This window comes from Papio anubis, chromosome 7 (assembly GCF_008728515.1).
Source record: "Papio anubis isolate 15944 chromosome 7, Panubis1.0, whole genome shotgun sequence".
In the NCBI taxonomy this organism is placed as follows: Eukaryota; Metazoa; Chordata; class Mammalia; order Primates; family Cercopithecidae; genus Papio; species Papio anubis.
Window position 1 is genome coordinate 29,464,994 of NC_044982.1, and position 16,411 is coordinate 29,481,404.

At 52.2% G+C, this 16,411-nt stretch overlaps 1 protein-coding gene across 10 annotated transcripts in view; it reads right to left on the reverse strand.

Annotated features, from left to right (window-relative positions):
• Window positions 1–16,411, reverse strand: part of TMEM63C (transmembrane protein 63C) — an 83,815-nt gene that overhangs the window by 35,387 nt on the left and 32,017 nt on the right. For 5 of the 10 annotated variants that reach the window (XM_021941433.2, XM_021941426.2, XM_021941430.2 and 2 more), the window contains 4 exons: window positions 8,017–8,079; window positions 2,513–2,675; window positions 1,891–1,970; window positions 1,358–1,439 (listed from right to left, as the gene is read on the reverse strand). In XM_021941433.2, coding sequence (XP_021797125.1) covers window positions 1,358–1,439; window positions 1,891–1,970; window positions 2,513–2,662 — 312 coding nt within the window. In that variant the 5' untranslated portion in view covers window positions 2,663–2,675; window positions 8,017–8,079. Of the gene's footprint in view, window positions 1–1,357; window positions 1,440–1,890; window positions 1,971–2,512; window positions 2,676–7,875; window positions 8,080–16,411 lie in introns of all 10 variants that reach the window. The other 5 variants (XM_021941428.2, XM_021941431.2, XM_021941432.2 and 2 more) reach the window with 3 other exon arrangements.

Below are 16,411 nucleotides of genomic sequence, written 5' to 3' on the forward strand. Positions count from 1 at the left end.
CAGGAGTCAGGGCGAGGGGAAGGGTATGGGATCAGCTGGTTGAGGAGACTCCCAGTGTAGAAGAGAAGCCTGCAAAGGAGACACAGTAGGAGCAGACAGAGAGCTAGAAGGAAAACCCAAAGAATGTGATGTCACCTATGCAAGGGAGAACACCTGTGCAAGAGAGAAAGACGGTCTACGGAGGTGAGGCGTGATTGGGAGGCGAGGCGTGATTGGGAGGCGAGAGAGGGAGGGGAGGTGGGACATAAGTGGCGAGGCGAGGGACTGCGTGAGCTGGCAGGGTTGACTGGCATGAGTGATGGACAGGAGCTCACATGAGTGGGAGGTGGAGGCGTGAGTGGCGAGAGGAGGCATGAGTGGGAGGTGGGGTGTGAGTGAGAGAGGAGGCGTGAGTGGGAGGGGAGGGGTGAGTGGGAGGGGGCGTGAGTGGGTGGGGAGGCCAGAGTGGGAGGGGAGGAATGAGTGGGAAGGGAGGCGAGAGTGGGAGGGGAGGTGTGAATGGGAGGCCGAGGCGTGAGTGGGAGGCGGGGCGTGAGTGAGAGGCCGGGTGCGAGTGAGAGGTGAGGAAGTGGTGACAGCGGCATGGGCCACTGTCAGAAGTTCAGCTGTGTGTGGGGGTGGGGAGGGAGGACGTTCTCAGGGCGCCCTCTCAAAGTATTCAGGGCCCCAGTGAAATGTCACCACTGCCCAAGACCATCCCTGACCTCCCCTGTGCCGCAGATCCCCCTCGTTCTCCACTGTGCCTTATCACCAGTCTATGTGCGTCTGTCTGCTCGTCTCCCCTGCCCGGGGCAGACAGCGCCATGAGGCAGGACTTGGCCCCCAGCTCCCAGTCCAGTGAATGGCAGACAGCCGGTGCTTCCCAGCAAGTGGCTGAAGGGATGCATGAGTCGGGTGGAGGGCTGGTCTTCGCCAAGGAAGGGGAGGAAGCAGCAGACTGCGCTCCACTAAACAAGGCTGGGGAGCCTGAGGCTGAGGGAATCCCTGCCAGATGACTAGAATCTTCTATGTGAAATGGGAGGTGAGGCCTTGACTCAGAGTCAGAGGCGGGGACATGGGCAGGACAGGACTGTGAGAAGGGTTGGAGATTTGAGCAGAGAAAACAAATTAATGTTAAAAATCTCTCTAAGATGTTTTAATTAGTTAACACTTACTTGGCACCCTAGTAGTAGGTATGGTCAATATCTCCATCTTTCAGGTGGGGAAACTGAGTCTGGGGGAGGCTGAGGAATTTGGAAGTGGTTGAGCCCGGCTGATTGCAAAGCCCCAGGGTCTGAGCCGTGCTTCTCCCTGTGCACACCATGCCCGCCTGCCCAGCGCCGGGACTTCCCCCGCCTAGACCGCTACCAGCACTCACCTTGTCTCTGCGTTCCATCTCCAAGGAAGTCTCCGAGGGAGACGTCTTCTCGCTCTGCTCCCCATAGATCAGCGAGGTCAAGCTGCCAGCCAGGGACGGGGCAGGGAGGTAAGAAAGGAAAGAAAAGGTCCCAGCTGCCTGCCCTGCTCCCTCTCCACTCCCTGGCTGAGGGCTGCCCTCTGCTCTGCAAGGGGCAGGCATGCCTCAGCTCCTTTGCTGAGCACACAGCTCTGGGCATAGACAGCAATCGCCCCTGTGCCAGGTGCACCAGGCATCCTGGGAGTCCAGTCACGTGATCCAGAAAGTCTAAGACCAGAGAAAAACATGGCCTTGTGCCCAGGGATGGCTGCCCTCCAGGTCCCCTTCTTGCAGGGAGGGCAGAGCAGGGGCAGAGGCCACCTGCTGGCGAGACACCTGCTGCAGCTTGGGCACTGGGCAGAGCCGCGTCCTGACCATGGCAGCAGGTTCTCCCCAAGGGGGCAGCAGGTTCTCCCCAAGGGGGCAACAGCTCACCCATCTCAACCCCTCCTCACCTGTCATTGTGTATCAGCAGAGCCAGGCGCCCATAGTCCCACGCAGCTTTCCGGAGGAAGGAGTAAACCACAAGGACGAGCTACAGGCCAGGAAAAGCAATGTGGGGTGGGAGAGTTCATGGATCCCTTCCCCTTGGCTGGCCCCCCGCATTCCCTTGGGGGAGACCCTGTCCCTAAGGTCCCCAGGGAGCTCCTCCACTAGAAGGTGAGCTCTGTTGGAGTAGGGGCCATTCCTTTCAACTCTGGGTTGCCAGCGCCCAGCAGCTGCTGGGTACAGAGTGGATGCTCAGAGTTCGTTGAATAAAGGAGCTGGTGGTATGTTCAGAACTATGGGACCAGAATGTGCCTTGAAGACCTCAGCAGTGAGAAACAGGCGGGAGGCCAGGTGGACCTTTGGACAATGATGCATGGAAGAGAATCCCAGGAATTCTGCCTCTTCCTCCAGCCTCTTCTCTCCGAGGCCCACCTACCCGGGCCACCCTAGGCAGGACTGACATTCAGGTAGTTCATATCACTGTGGCTGTTGTCCATTTGGACAACTGGGTCCCCCACTGTATCACCTGTGAAAGTTCAACCCTGTCTGAGGCTTTACTGTCTGCCTCCTGCAGTGCCCAGGACTCACCACCCACAGGGCGATGTTGAGGCACAGCACGGTGGGGACACCCCCGAAGGGCTGCCCCTGGAGGACGGTGCTCCGAGACTGGAAGCATTCGTCCACTGTCATGTTCTTTAACCTTCCCCCTGTACTCAGTTCCTCCGGTGAGGCAGACATCCTGGGAGGTTCCCTGGGGAACAGAGGGCGTCCAGGTCAGACACAAAGATTCCCTTGCATTTTGCAAAACACAGAAGCCTGATGGGGAGTTGTGGATGGGCACCGAGTGCCTTGGCCAGGCTGGGTCACTCCATACCCAAGACAGGAAGGTGAGCCCACGAGACGGCACACAGCCCTGTCCTGCAAGAGAACAGCTGCCTCACACCCAGGGCCGGATGACAGACTGGCTCCGGTTTCCTGGGAGAGTTCTTATTTTGTACCACTGGATCTCTGGAACGAGAGCTGTAAAGTGCACATCCAAATGGGTCTTTCCAGTTCTACCTTGGGAAGTTTTTCTTGTATATAAATGAACAAATCTCACAAAGGTGGGTCAGACCCCAGCGTGGAAATGTTCATGTTGGAGGTCAAAACCGCTGTGTTCACGGAACGCCCGTGCAGATAGGGCTCAGTCACAACCATCTCTGCATTCAACAATCTCTGATCCAGTCACCATCCAGCCATGGTAAGGGCCATAGCTCTTAGGGGATGCAGTGCCTGGCACGTGCAGTGACTCAAGAAAGGCCCCTGTCTTTTTTTTTTTTTTTTTTTAACTTCTGTGGGTACATAGTAGTTGTATATATTTACGGAGTACTTGAGATGTTTGATACACGCATGCAATGAGATATAAGCACATCAGGATAAATGAGGTATCCATCCTTTTGAGCATTTATCCTTTGGGTTACAAACAATCCAATTATACTCTGTTAGTTGCTTTAAAGTGTACAATTAAATTATTTTTGACTATAGTCACCCTGCTGTGCTAGTAAATACTAAGTCTTATTCATTCTGGTTTTTGGTACATATTAAGCATCCCCACTCCCCACCACCCCCATACCCTTCTTAGCGTCTGGTAACCATCCTTCTACTCTCTATCGCCATGAATTCAATTGTTTTAATTTTTTGCTCCCACAAATAACTGGGAATATGTGGAGTTTGTTATTTCTATGCCTGGCTTAGAAAGGTCTCTGTCTTGCAGGCATTTGAACTAGGGAGACCAGCACCTGCCCAGGGACCTGAGCCAACTCCGCGAGCCTGAACATTCTGGTGAGACATCAGTGCAGAGCCTGCCATCCCTGGCATCCCATTCCTCAGGCATGGATAAGAGTGGGAAGGGTGAGTGAAAATGGGAGGTGTTCGGTAGCTACTTGAACTTATCTGCAAGGTGGTTCTTCTCTCAAAAGACCATTCATTTTGCCTTCAGACCTCACCTCTACCTGGAAACCCCTCACTTCCATTCAAGCAAAGTAGACTCATTCATCCATTCATTGATGGATTTGAGTATTTGGTGAGCTTTATGCTAGACAAATGCACCAGTGAACAAGATAAATAAAAACCCCTCCCTTGTGGGATTCCCCTGGGGAGACAAAGTGGAGGGATGCAGGTGAGGTTAGAATTGTAAAGGGGTGATTAGGGAAGGCCTCGCTGAGAAAATGATATTTGAGCAAGGACTTGAGGGAGTGAAGCATGCAGCTGCGGGGGAAGAGCACTTTAAGCGGAGGAGAGACCCTGGGCTTGGAGCTTGCCCGGAGAGCTGGGGAAGCAAGCAGATCAGTGGGCTGCACAGGGCAGGGTGAAGGGCATGGGGAGTGAGCCATGGAGTGAATTAAAACGACTTTTTTTTTTTTTTTTTTAAAGAGAGAGAGAGACTTGCTCTGTCACCCAGGCTGGAGTGCGGTGGCACGGTCCTAGCTCACTGTAGCCCCCAATTCCTGGGCTCAAGCAATATTAAAGAGTAGCTGGGACTACAGGTGCATGCCACCACACCAGGCTAATTCTTAACATTTTTTGATAGAAACAAGGGTCTCACTGTGTTGCCCAGGCTGGTCTCAAACTCCTGACCTCAAGTGATTCTCCTGCCTTGGCCTCCCAAAGTGCTGGGATTACAGGCATGAGCCGCTGAACCTAGCCCACAATAACTTGCTTTAATGAGAACTCTTTGATCCTCATATGGAGACTAGGTGAGGGAGCAGGAGGGGTGAACAAGCAGAGAAGCAGACGTGGAGAGCTCAGCCAGGGTCCGAGCAGGAGACAATGGTAGCCCGGACTGGGATGGGTGCAGTGGAAGTGGGAGATGTGCTCAGATTTTGGAAATATTCTGAATGTGGAACCAACAAGATTTGCCAGCAGATTAGACAGGGGATGTAAAAGAGTGAAAGGAGTCGAGGATGACTCTCAGGTTTTTGGCCTGAGCCACTGAAAGATAGAGTTGCTGTTATGGAATGGGAGAGGCAGAAAGTGCAGGATGGAAATGGACAGTGGAGGGGCAGTGGGTGCAGGGGTGCGACCAGGAGTTGAGTTTGGAACATGCTAAGGGGAGATGGGGAACAGAGAGTTGGAGAGGTGAGTCTGCAGTTCAGAAGAGACGGGAGACATAAATTTGAGACAAAAGCCACCAGCATAGCGACAACTCTTGGAGGAAAAGCCCTGAATTACAGAAGAGAATGTAGCAGGAGGAGAGATCCAAGGTGGGAGCCTTGGGTGCGCCAATATCTACAGGGCAGGGGAGGAGAAAACAGAAGGACACTGAGAAGCATCAGCCAGGGAGGAAGGAGGAAAAGCAGGAGAGGGTGGTGTCCTGGGTTGAATGAAGACAATGTTTCCAGGAGGAGGGAGGAACCAGTGTTGATGTGGTCAAGAAAGATGACAACTGTGAATGATCCATGGTGTCTCTCTCTCTCTCTTTCTCCTTCCTTTCTCTCTCTCTCTCCTTCCTTTCTCTCTCTCTCTCCTTCCTCTCTCTCTCTCTTTCCTTTCTCTCTCTATCTCCTTCCTTTCTCTCTCTCTCTCTCTCTCTTTCACTTGAGGCACGAGCCACTGCGCCTGGCCAAATTAGCCATGGTTTAAGCCATGTGCAAGTGGCCAGACTGGAATAGGCTCCAGAGAGAATGACAGGAGAGGAATTGGAGCCAGTGAGCAAAAACAGCTCTCTGGAAGAGTAATTGGAGGTGAAAGTGGTTAAGATGGGAGAAATAACACATTGTATAGTGGTGGGAGTGATTCAGCAGAAGAAGTAGGAGGAGGGGGGGACTGCTGGAGCAAAGTGAGACTGTGAGAGGGTTGGGAACTAGTGCACAGTGGAGATGTTTGCTGAGAGCCAGGCTGTTGGCTGGGTGAGCGTGAGGGAAGGCAGCACACATGCCCAGGTGCTGGCTGGTCCCAGGGGTGGCAGCAGGAGCCAGTGACTGTTCTGTCCTTACTGCTTCTAGTTTCTTTTTTTTTTTTTTTTTTGAGACAGAGTCTCACTTTGTTGCTCAGGCTGCAGTGCAGTGGTGCCATCTTGGCTCACGGCAACCTCTGCCTCCAGGGTTCAAGCAATTCTGCTACCTCAGCCTCCTGAGTAGCTGGGACTACAGGTGCCCACCGCCACACCTGGCTAAATTTTGTATTTTTAGTAGAAATGGGATTTCGCCATATTGGCCAGGCTGGTCTTGAACTCCTGATCTCAGGTGACCCACCCACCTCGGCCTCCCAAAGAGCTGGGATTACAGGCATGGGCCCCCATGCCCAGCTTTGGTTCAAGTTTCTCAGTAAAAGAAGGAATGAGGTCTCAGCACAGTGTGAGGTGGTGGTGGTGGGCGGATGTTGGATGTTTGGGGACAGGAAAAAAAGGTAGAAATAGAAGTCTAGGGGAACGAGAGAGGATGGATTAGGGAAATGGAGCAGGATTGCCAGGCAACAGTGGGGCCCATGGAGGCTCATGATCTTGAATTGATGAGAGCAGTCAGACTTGCTATGCTGGATTCACCTGTATGGTTGCAGGTGTGGAAGACTTAGTTGGGGTAGAGGTTTCCCCAAGCAAGTATGAGCGTAAGACAAGAGGGCTGATGGTGTAGCACGTGAATAATTTTAATGATTTGCCATGGAATTTGAGCCAGGAGAGAAATAAGATGCAAGATGGGTGAGGACCAGGGAAAGGTACTGGAGTTCCAAGGGGAGATAGAATTGTGGACGACTAGTGGGTGCACAGCAGAGGGAGTTGCACTCAGAAAGTGGGATGTTGGGATGTTTGGTGCTGAGATGAAAGAGATTCCAGCTATTGGTGGTGATCGGGTCTCGGGCATGACCATGGGAGCGAGCAGTTGAGTATCAGAAGGATCATCTTTGTGGAGATGTGGACATAGACATCAGCAAGAATGAAGACAGGAAAAGCACTGGGGAGACAGTCAGGGGGGAAGGGGAGAGTAGCCTGGGGGACTCCTTAATGACTAACAAGATGTCTAGGCTGACATCTGTGGGTCCAAGACAGGGGGCTTTAGAAAGCAGGGAGGAAGAGTCTCAATGTTGCCAAGGGGAACAAGAAAGACATGTCTCCATCCCCAGACCAGTGGTGTTGGTGGGGAAGCAGGAACCACCCTCTGAGAGGGTGGTAAGGGAAGCTGGGCTGGGGAGTCTCCCAGTCAGAAGGTGAGGAGACTGAGGAGCTGGGGATGCTTCTGAGGATTATGGGTTCTGCGACCCCGAATCTCAGCTCTAATGCTTGCTCATCGCTCATCGGGTGACCTTGAGCAAGGCACTTATGGTCTCCATGCCTCACTTTACTCCTCTGTAAAGTGGAAATGGCAACAGCCATTAGTACCCACTTCACAGGGCTCTTAAGAGGAGTGAGTTAGGATGTGTTCATCTTGTAGAACAATGCCTGGAACACGGAGCATCACATAAATATTTGCAAAATGAAGAATGGAGATCCAGGGGGCACCATGGAAAGGTTCCAGGAGTTGGAGAGGGCTGAGAGATGGGGATGGAGCAGGAATGAAGGTAAAGGGATTGAAGCAGGGGATGGGAGGTGGCCTGGGAGTCTGGGCTGCTTGCGCTCACTCACAGAACCTGCGATGGAGGGCCTGAGAGTAGCCCTGGAAAAGGAAGGGGTGCACAGAACTCTTCCCACTCCCACCCTCTAGATTAGCATCTAGCAGGATCCGGGAGTCTCTTGCTTGTCTTTCTCAGTTTCCCTAATTCCTGCTCCATCGAGCTCTGCCTAGGCCACCCAAGGTTTCCTTATTTCTACCCCAGCTGGCTAATTAACTCACTCACTAGCACGTTTAGCCAAATGCAAACTCGTAATAGTTACATCGAACACAGTACACTTTAATGGCATGCCTTCTGCCAAAGCATCAGAGTAGCGGCCAATGGCATTTCTAGGGTCTCTTGGAGGAAGGAGCTGGCATCTGAGCTACCTCGGGCTCTAGGTCAGCTACGGCAGGAGGCTGCAGTTCTGCTGGAGGTCACTGGGAGGAGCCCGCGCTAAGGAAGCGGGCAGGGGAAGGTGAAGGAAAGGCGATCCTGCAGGTGGAGAGGCCTGGGGAGACTTTTCCCACCTGAGTCACTTCTCCAGTGAAGGTCCACGTCAGGCCCAGAGGCTCCACTCAGCTACGGGGCTGCTGCAAAAGAACAAAATGCGGTGGAGAGACTACAAGACTTACAGACCCAGGAACTCCCTTGCCGGCAGCACCCTCCTTCAGGGCCCCTTTGGTCATCTTTATGCTCAAATGCACACCCTTTATTAGAGCTCTGCTTTGCAAATAGTTTCTCCTGGTCTATTGCTTTTCTTTTCATTTTCTTGATGGTATCTTTTGAAGTACAGAAGTTTTGAATTTTGACAAAGTGACCAAGCTGAGATGTGAAGGGGGTGTAGGAGTTAGTCCTGTGCAATGGGAAAGCCTGGGCAGAGGCACCCATATTGGCAAAGACCCAGAGGGAAGGCTGAATATAATGTTTTGAGGAAGTGAAAATGAATGGCAGTGGCTACAGTGCAGAATAGATCACTATTGGCCCATTCATTCATTCACTCAACAAGAATACATTGAGTATCTATTTCCCCTGGAAGTACAAACATGAGGTCCTCTCTAGGGAGCTCACATCCCAGCCTTTGGGGTTAGGGAGAGGACTGCTGTTGGGCGGCTTGGACCAGGTGGCCCTTCTGCCTGGGAGGACCCCTAGTTACAAGGCCCCAGCCACTAAGCTTGGAGTGGGGCAGAAGGTGGGGAATTCCATCAAGCAGGTTGGTCAGATGCAGGTTTTCAGCTCAACCTGACTGTTCAACCTGCAGGGCAGTGAGGGAGGAAAAGAAAGGAGACAAGATCCTCACCCTCTCCCACCTCACCACCCTCCTCAGCTTTCCCAGGCAGCAAGCAGAGGCAGTAATGAGGGAGGCTGTTGCTGTGGAAACCTAGAGCAGCACCAAGCCTTTTCTCCTCATCCCTTCACCCTCCCTGGACCTTACTTCTTTCTGGAGGGAGACCTAGCTCTTGGGTGCAAAGAAGGCAGGCAGAAAATCCAGATTTTGGCTTACTGGAGACTAAAGCATCAGCACTGGAAAGAATGAAGCTAGAAACTCTGGGATGCCAACAGAAAACACAGCAGGGCCACCAGCTTAGACATCACTTTCACAGCATAGGACAAAGGCTGCCTGAGGCAATGGGAAGGATCAGGCTCTCTGAAGCCACTGACTGTACTTAATCCCAGATCCACATTTGCTAGCTTTGTGACCAGGGGCAGTGACTTCATCTCTCTCAGCCTCAGTTCCCATATCTGGAAAATGGGTATAATAACAGTATTGCCTCGCAGGGTTATTGCAAAGGGGAAGGAAGATAGTTCACACAAATCCACTTGTACAATCCTTGAGAAATATGACTGCTTAATTAGCCAGCGCTGCTGTCCCCTTCATCATCAGCTTATTTGTCAGGCTATGGTGAGAGGCCCAGACTGCACAGTCCCCACACTCCTCCTTCCAGCCTCTCTGTTCTGGGGCAGGCAAGAGGAGAGATGTGAGGATGGAAAGGTCCATCCACTATCCCTCAGACTGCAGCTGGTAGGTGGTGGTTGTTTCTGTCCTTCCTGTGCATAAGAAACAAATGTCAGCCTTGCTTTGTGGGCCAAAGAGGGGCAGTGGGAGATGATGTGAATGCTGGTTGATGAGTCAGGGTTTCAGGTCCCCTCCTAGCTGCACATCTTATCTGATGGGAAAGTGTGTGGCTCTCTTCCTGTCCCATTTCTCTTCCATCCTGGGTTCCTATGCCAAAAGCTGGCAGCTCAGCTGTTCTAGGCTTGGGCAAAGTTGTCCTTGGCAACTGGGCAAAGGCTTCAAAAAGAGCTAGCTTTGCCTTTCTGTCTGCCCCATCCTACTGCTCACTCCCAGGCCTCCAGACCTAGCCTGCTTTCATCCACTGCTGCCCTAACTAGCAAGGCCAGCACTTTGCTTCCCACTTCCCCTTCCAGATGAGTTAGACATCTCAAGGCCAAAGCCAAATCTCAGGGATGACCCCAGAGTTAGGATGGTCCAGGAGAGCCTAGGGAGGGATGAATTTTATTAATAGCTATCATTTACAGAGCAAGTAATATGGGCTAAATATTTTCTATTTAAGTACTAGCTCATTTAATTCTCAAAAGTACCCTAGGGTATGAGAATCATCCCTAAAGGCAAGATAAAATTAAGGCCCAGAGAGGTTAAACAACTGGCTCGAGGTAATGGCCCAGAGAGGTTAACTGGCCCGAGGTCACAGTGCTAGTGAGTGGCAGAGCTGGCCCTGAAGCCAGACTATTTGTGACCCTCTGCTTTGCTGGCCCTGAGCCTCTGCTGCTCTGGACATGCTGAGCAGGGGGCAGAGGAAGGGGATGACCTTGCTCAGACTTTAGTCCAGTGACAGCAGCTTCCCTAGCCTTTAGGGTGATGCAGCGGAGAGCAGAGTGGGCTGAGCCAGGAACCCAGGCTGGATCTGCAGCCACTGAGCCTGCATTTCCCAGCACAGCCCAGGGCCCAGTCTGCTCCACCATCCCCATGAGTTCTCAGGAACTGGTCCATAGGGCATGTGTTTTGGTTTGGATTAGAGAATCACTATAGCCACAAGCCATGTCCTAGGAAAAGATGCTACGGATGGGGAGCCACCCCCACCTTCTCCCCTGACCCCATGACCCCCAGAGTGCACAAAGCCACAGCTCCTGCCCTGCCCTCTTACCATTTAGCCTTCCCAGTAGTTTCAATAATTAATCACCTTTTTGTAAACAACAGGTAAGATTATCTCCCATGGTTCTGGACTTAAACAAACAAGCTGGGATTCCTGGTCCTGGGCATCACCTCCCACCTCCCCTTCTTCCTTCTTCTCCAGGTCTCCTGTCCTGCCCCCATCACCTCTTGCCCCTTCTCACTGAGGGCCCCCCTCTCAGCGAGGTTCACTCTCACAGCTAGGGGGCTGGGTACTATTGGAGGAGGTGTGGAGAGAGGGAGGGTGTGTCACTGGAATGAAGGGCTCTGGTTCACATCCTTTACCACTGACATGTCCGCTGGCCATAAATCTTTCCCTAAATATCAGTAAGCCCTTCCCTGCTCCATACCATCCTCAAACTCCTCAAATCTTCACGACAAAGAGTGGTTTGCTCAGCTTTACACATGGAGAAATTGAGTCTCCAGCAGACATGGAGATTTGCTTAAGGCTGGGGAAAATGGTGGATTGGGGATAGAACTGGGGTTTTTGGCTCCCCACTCACTGCTTTCAGTGACTCCTTAGCCTGGGAGGGGGTCACTGGAATCACCTAGAAGGTGTTTAGTAAATCTAGATACTCATGTTCTACCCCAGACATTAAGCATGAGGATCTCCAGTCAATTATTGTGTGCAGCCAAGACATAAAAGCACCAGACTGAGATTTCCAGGGTTATTTGCACCTAGAGAAGGAGTTCTTGATGACCCCAAAAGTTTTCTCACTCTTCCTAAATAAGGAGAGAGGGTGGGGAGATGTGGGGGTAAAGGATGATACCTCACTGCCTCTTAAACCATGTCACAGCGTGGCAGTTCATGAGGCTGGTCCTTATATTCTCCTCCCATGCAATCTCTTCCCCCTCCCCAAGCTGGTCGCAAATCTGTGGAGAGTTGGCTGAAAATCTACAGAGGCCCACACCACCTCTTCACTGGAAGTTCCAGGCTCTGGTATTCCTCCCGTTACCCCAGAGGCCACTGGCCTGGCTACTTCCTCAGGGTACTCTCTGTTCTGCCCCACCAGCCCCCTTATTCAGAGTTGCTTGCCCCACCCCTACACAGCTTGAGGCACTTCTTCCTGGACTTTGGTGAGCCTTGGTCTCATCAGCATTTAAAGCCCCTGAGTCCAGCTTATATTCTACTCCTCTGAACCTTCTTTCAGATGACCAGCCCTGTCTGCACCTTGTTCCCACCCTCTTCACACAGCTGGCCTTGCAACCACTGCCTGGGACTATCCTCTCACTTTTCCATGCACATGAGCAGCCAGCTCCCCAACAAATCCATGGGCTCTTTGATAGTAGGACCATGTCTTTCTCTTATATTTTCCATGGTTCTCCCAAAGACCATCACATAGTCGGCCTCAATGAGACAGAAGGCCCTTTACCCAGAGACACACTCAGGGGTAGGAAAGAATAAAATGTAGGTGGTTTGCACACATTTGCACAGTGCACAGAGTACATGAGTCCCAAATCTTTGCCCCCACATAGCGCACATTGGTTACCAAGTTTCCCTCCCCAAGTCAGTGCAGGGAGCGGAAGGAGCATACAGCTGCAGGTAAGGAGACTGGGTGTGAATCTGGCTCTACTGTTTAGCAGCTGCTATTTAACCTCTTGCTATTCAGTTTTTTTCTTGAAGATCATATCTGTCCTGCATATACCAGGGTGGTTATGAGGGTTAGTTAAAGGAGATAGTGCATGGAGACTCTTTCTGTAAACTGTGCCACAAACATAAGTTGTTGCTTTTGCTGTCCTCTTCATAGGATCGAAGCCAGCCTTCCCTTAGAGGTCCCCAAACATCCCCTCCGCCACAGTGGCTCCTGAAGCCTCAGCACGTGGTGAGAGGATTGGAGTTCCACCTTGCCATTGGGCCCATGATGTAAGCAGGGCAATGATACCGTCGCTCCTGGCTGGGTCCAGCAGGGCTCTCAGTACCATGGACAGCACCATGCTGGGCAAAGGCATTTCTGCTTCTGCTGCTCTCTGCCAGGGCTCGTGGGCAGGGCCAGGCAATTCTTGCTGGTGCCTCAGCCCAAGAATAAGAATAACAGCTAACACTTATTGAGTGAGTTCTATGTGCCAGGCCCTGTGCCAAGTCTCTTCAGGTGTCGACTGGGTTAAACCTATCAGGTTGCATGTGGGACACGGTTGATGCCCTCAGCATCCATTCCCACCTCTGTGCCTTCCTATCTTGCAGAAGCTGGAAAGTTAAACGCTACATTACCAACACTCCCTTGCAGCTGGGGTTCTGGATACAGATTAGAGCCCATCAATTAGACATGCTGGAGATAGATTTACAAGGCTGAAGGGAGGAGAGGGAGGAAGAGGCCATCTCCCTGATACTCAGGCGGCGTTCTGCTGACAAGCCATGTCAAGGACAGGAAGGGAGTCTCTGCAGGAAGTTCAATGCCCAGTCTCTGGCTCCCAGGGAGGGGGTGGTGTGAGAGGCAATTGTGGTAAAAGCTGCAGCAGTTTTCTTATCCCTGGGTAGCAGGTGAAAGGATGTGAACTCCATGGCTCCAGTAATGGCCCTCCTGACTTGGAGAGAAGTAATTTGTCTGGAGGGACAGTTCTGCTCTGTTCTGAAGACCCAGTTTCTAATTTTTCCAGTGACTTCAACACCCTGCGGTTCCCTGTGTGAATCAAGCTGACTACAGCCTCATGTCCCAGTCCTGGTTTTACTTGAGATTCCTAGAGTGTTTTTTGTTTCCTATACAAAGACCAGGCAGGTTATATTATTATCCCATCTTATGAATGAGGAGTTTCAGGCCCAGAGAGGTTAAGAGACTTGCCCAGATCAGGGAGCTAGTACCGTGAAGTTAGGGCCTGAGCTGGGGGGCTGGTTCCCCAGCCCCCTCCTGATCACTTTGCTGTGTGCCACCCTCAAGGCAGAGAACACTGATCCCAACAAGCAGGAATGAAGCTGCTGGGCTCAAGACAGAAGTACATCGATAAAAGGAAAGGCTGACAGGGAATACTGGGACCACACTCCAGGTTCACATGGGTGTAGCCCCTGAGGAGGCCTCAGGAGAAGAAAGGGGCAGGAGAGGATATGGGCATTTGTGATGGGCCAGGCCTTCTTATGACTATCCCACTGAACATTGTTGATTCCTCACAAGCAACCTGAGAGGTAGCAGCCTAAGAAGTAAAAATCAGTATCCCCATTTTATATATAGAGAAACTGAGGCTCATAGAGGTTAAGTAACGGCCTAAAGTTACACAGCTGGAGAGAGACAGAGGCAGGATTGGAATCTAAGTGTCTGGCTCCACTACATCATGCAGCCTCTGAAGGCACAATTCCAGGAGGACTGTATTTCTGGGGTACAGGAGGATGGCCTCCCACATCTGTACTACATTTAAGGGACTCTCAACTAAAGAGAAGGACCAGGCAGCTTCTATTATTATCCCATCTTATAAATGAGGAATTTCAGGCCCAGAAGGTTAAGAAACTTATCCTCTTAACACCTCTGCGGGTGGCAGAGGGAGCTGGGATGCCGTCGGGAGAGAAGGTGGCCACTTGGACCCAGGCTGGAAGCTGAGAGTGTTGGCTTCCCCACCCCATCCATCTCACCTCTGGTACCCCCCCCCCCCCCCAGATGCCTCTCCTTGGCAGGAAGTTTCTTTTCCTTGTCCTCCAGACCCTGGACCACAACCCATGTCTTTCTGCCCATGCCCCTGAGTCCATGAGCAGCCATGACAGTGCCCCTGTGGGGCTGGAGACAGAAGGCAGAGGCAGCTGTGGGGATGTCACAGTCACCCAGCTCCCTGGGAACTGGGCAATGACTCAGGGAGACACGGGGAGGAGGACAGGTGACTCCGTGCCTATGTTAAAAAGGTAAAATAGGAAATAAAAACAGCAGGACACAATGCTGCTAAATGAAATGATCTGGATTCTAAAAAGAAAAATAAAAGAAAAAAACTAAATTATATCACATTCTTTTAATAGTCCTTAACATTTTTTTCTGAGTTTGAAAAACTATTTAATATGAATATGTATTGTTGTTTCTAATTAGAAAAAGATCATATATTAAAAGGAAGGCTTGAGATTGACAGGCATCCATGTAACCAGCTTTCCTCCCGCATCAAATCCCTCTTCCCTTCCTCAAATGCCCTCATTCTGATCAGCTCCCACTCAGACTTGTTGACAAGGAGGAGAGGGTGGAGGGACTGAGCTCTCACGGTGACATGGAGCCCAGTGGTTCCTGTGCAGGCTGCCTACTCAGAAGAGTCAAAGCCTGAATCCAATGCCATCTCCTCTCCCTCCCCTGTCAGGATCTGGCTGGGCCACATGCAGGCAGATCAAGACTTGACCTTGCACCATCGAAGCCAAGGTGGCCACCAGGTCCCTGGGTGTCTGCCTGGAAGCCAGAGGCAAGCCCCCATCCCTGCTCCACCCCAGGTCAGTGGCTCCTCCTGACAGCAGTGGTACTGTGCTGACTACAGCATCAAGTCCCAGGGGCAGAGACCAGGAAGGGGACTTGGAGGCCTCCCCAGCACAGCTCTTACTAGGGCAGGCAGGAGCAGCCTCCCCAGCCCCCTGCCCCAGCCCTCCCACCTCCCTACCCCAACTCAATGGATCAGTGGAAGATGGTGGCCACTGTGGCCCCTCTAGTCATTTTTTGGGGTGGTCTAAACCTAGACTCCTATAGGGAAGGGAACAAAAGAGAAATGGTAGCCTCCAGGAGGTGGGGGGTGGGGTCCTGAATGGGCCTGGTCCCTAGACTACCTCTGAGCCTGACGGAGGGCCTATGTGCACTCTCCTCCAGGTGACAAAGTATGTTTACAAAGTCATCATCTCACCTGGCCCCCACAGTCCTGCCAGAGGAGAGGTACCAACTGTCCCCATTTACAAAGGAGGATGCTGAGGCCCAGAGTGGGTGCACAGCCTGCCCAGGCTCACACAACTAGCAGCTGAGCAGCAGGGGTGGAGATCTGAAGCCAAGGCCCGAGCTTTTGCACAGCTCCCTGCTCCTTCTGACATCTGAGCTCTCGGGTCCTGTCCTGCTCCAGGGCAGAGGCTGGGACTAGGGAAGGCCCTCTTGGTCCCAGGAGCCTCTCCAGTCTCACCTCCCCCAGTTCCCCACGAGGAGTCTCAGCTCCAGCCAAAAGAAGGCCCCTTGCCCATCAAAGGCCTTGGTTGTCTCTGCCCCCTCCATTCCTCCCCTCTGTGGAGGACCTTGATTCTTGCCCAACAGAAGTGCTCCATTGGCAAGGCCCAGTTCAACTTGCTTTCTTCAGGCAGCCTTCTGGGTACACCCCCAGGTCTTGGTGATCTCACCCTCCCTTCCATCCTACTGTTCTCACTTACTCTTTCCTGAGTTCTCACCCGGGTAGGGGTTGCTAAAGAGGATGAGATGTGTTCCTACCCTCCTCAAGCTCATTCTAGAAGGGGAATGAGAAAGGCCTTGGCTGAAAGGCAGTGACAACGCGGTGTGAGAAGGGCTGGCAAATGCACCGAACCCAGTCTGCAGTGCCCAGGGAGGCCTCCTGGACCAAGCTGTTATGGAATCAGCTAGAAGGGCTTTCTTCGCTCTCCTTAACTTTGCCACCAAGGCCTGGGTGTGCTGCCCTTCCTAGTGTTCTGGTTTCATCGTGTCAAACTTCCCCCTCACTTCCATCTCTAGCCTCCTAGGTTGTTCCCTCGGTGTCTGGAGCATTGCCATCTTCCCTCCTGCCACAAGGCCTTTGTATATGCCAGTCCCACCACCTGGAAGGTTCTCCCTCCCATTACTTGACTCATTCTCCTC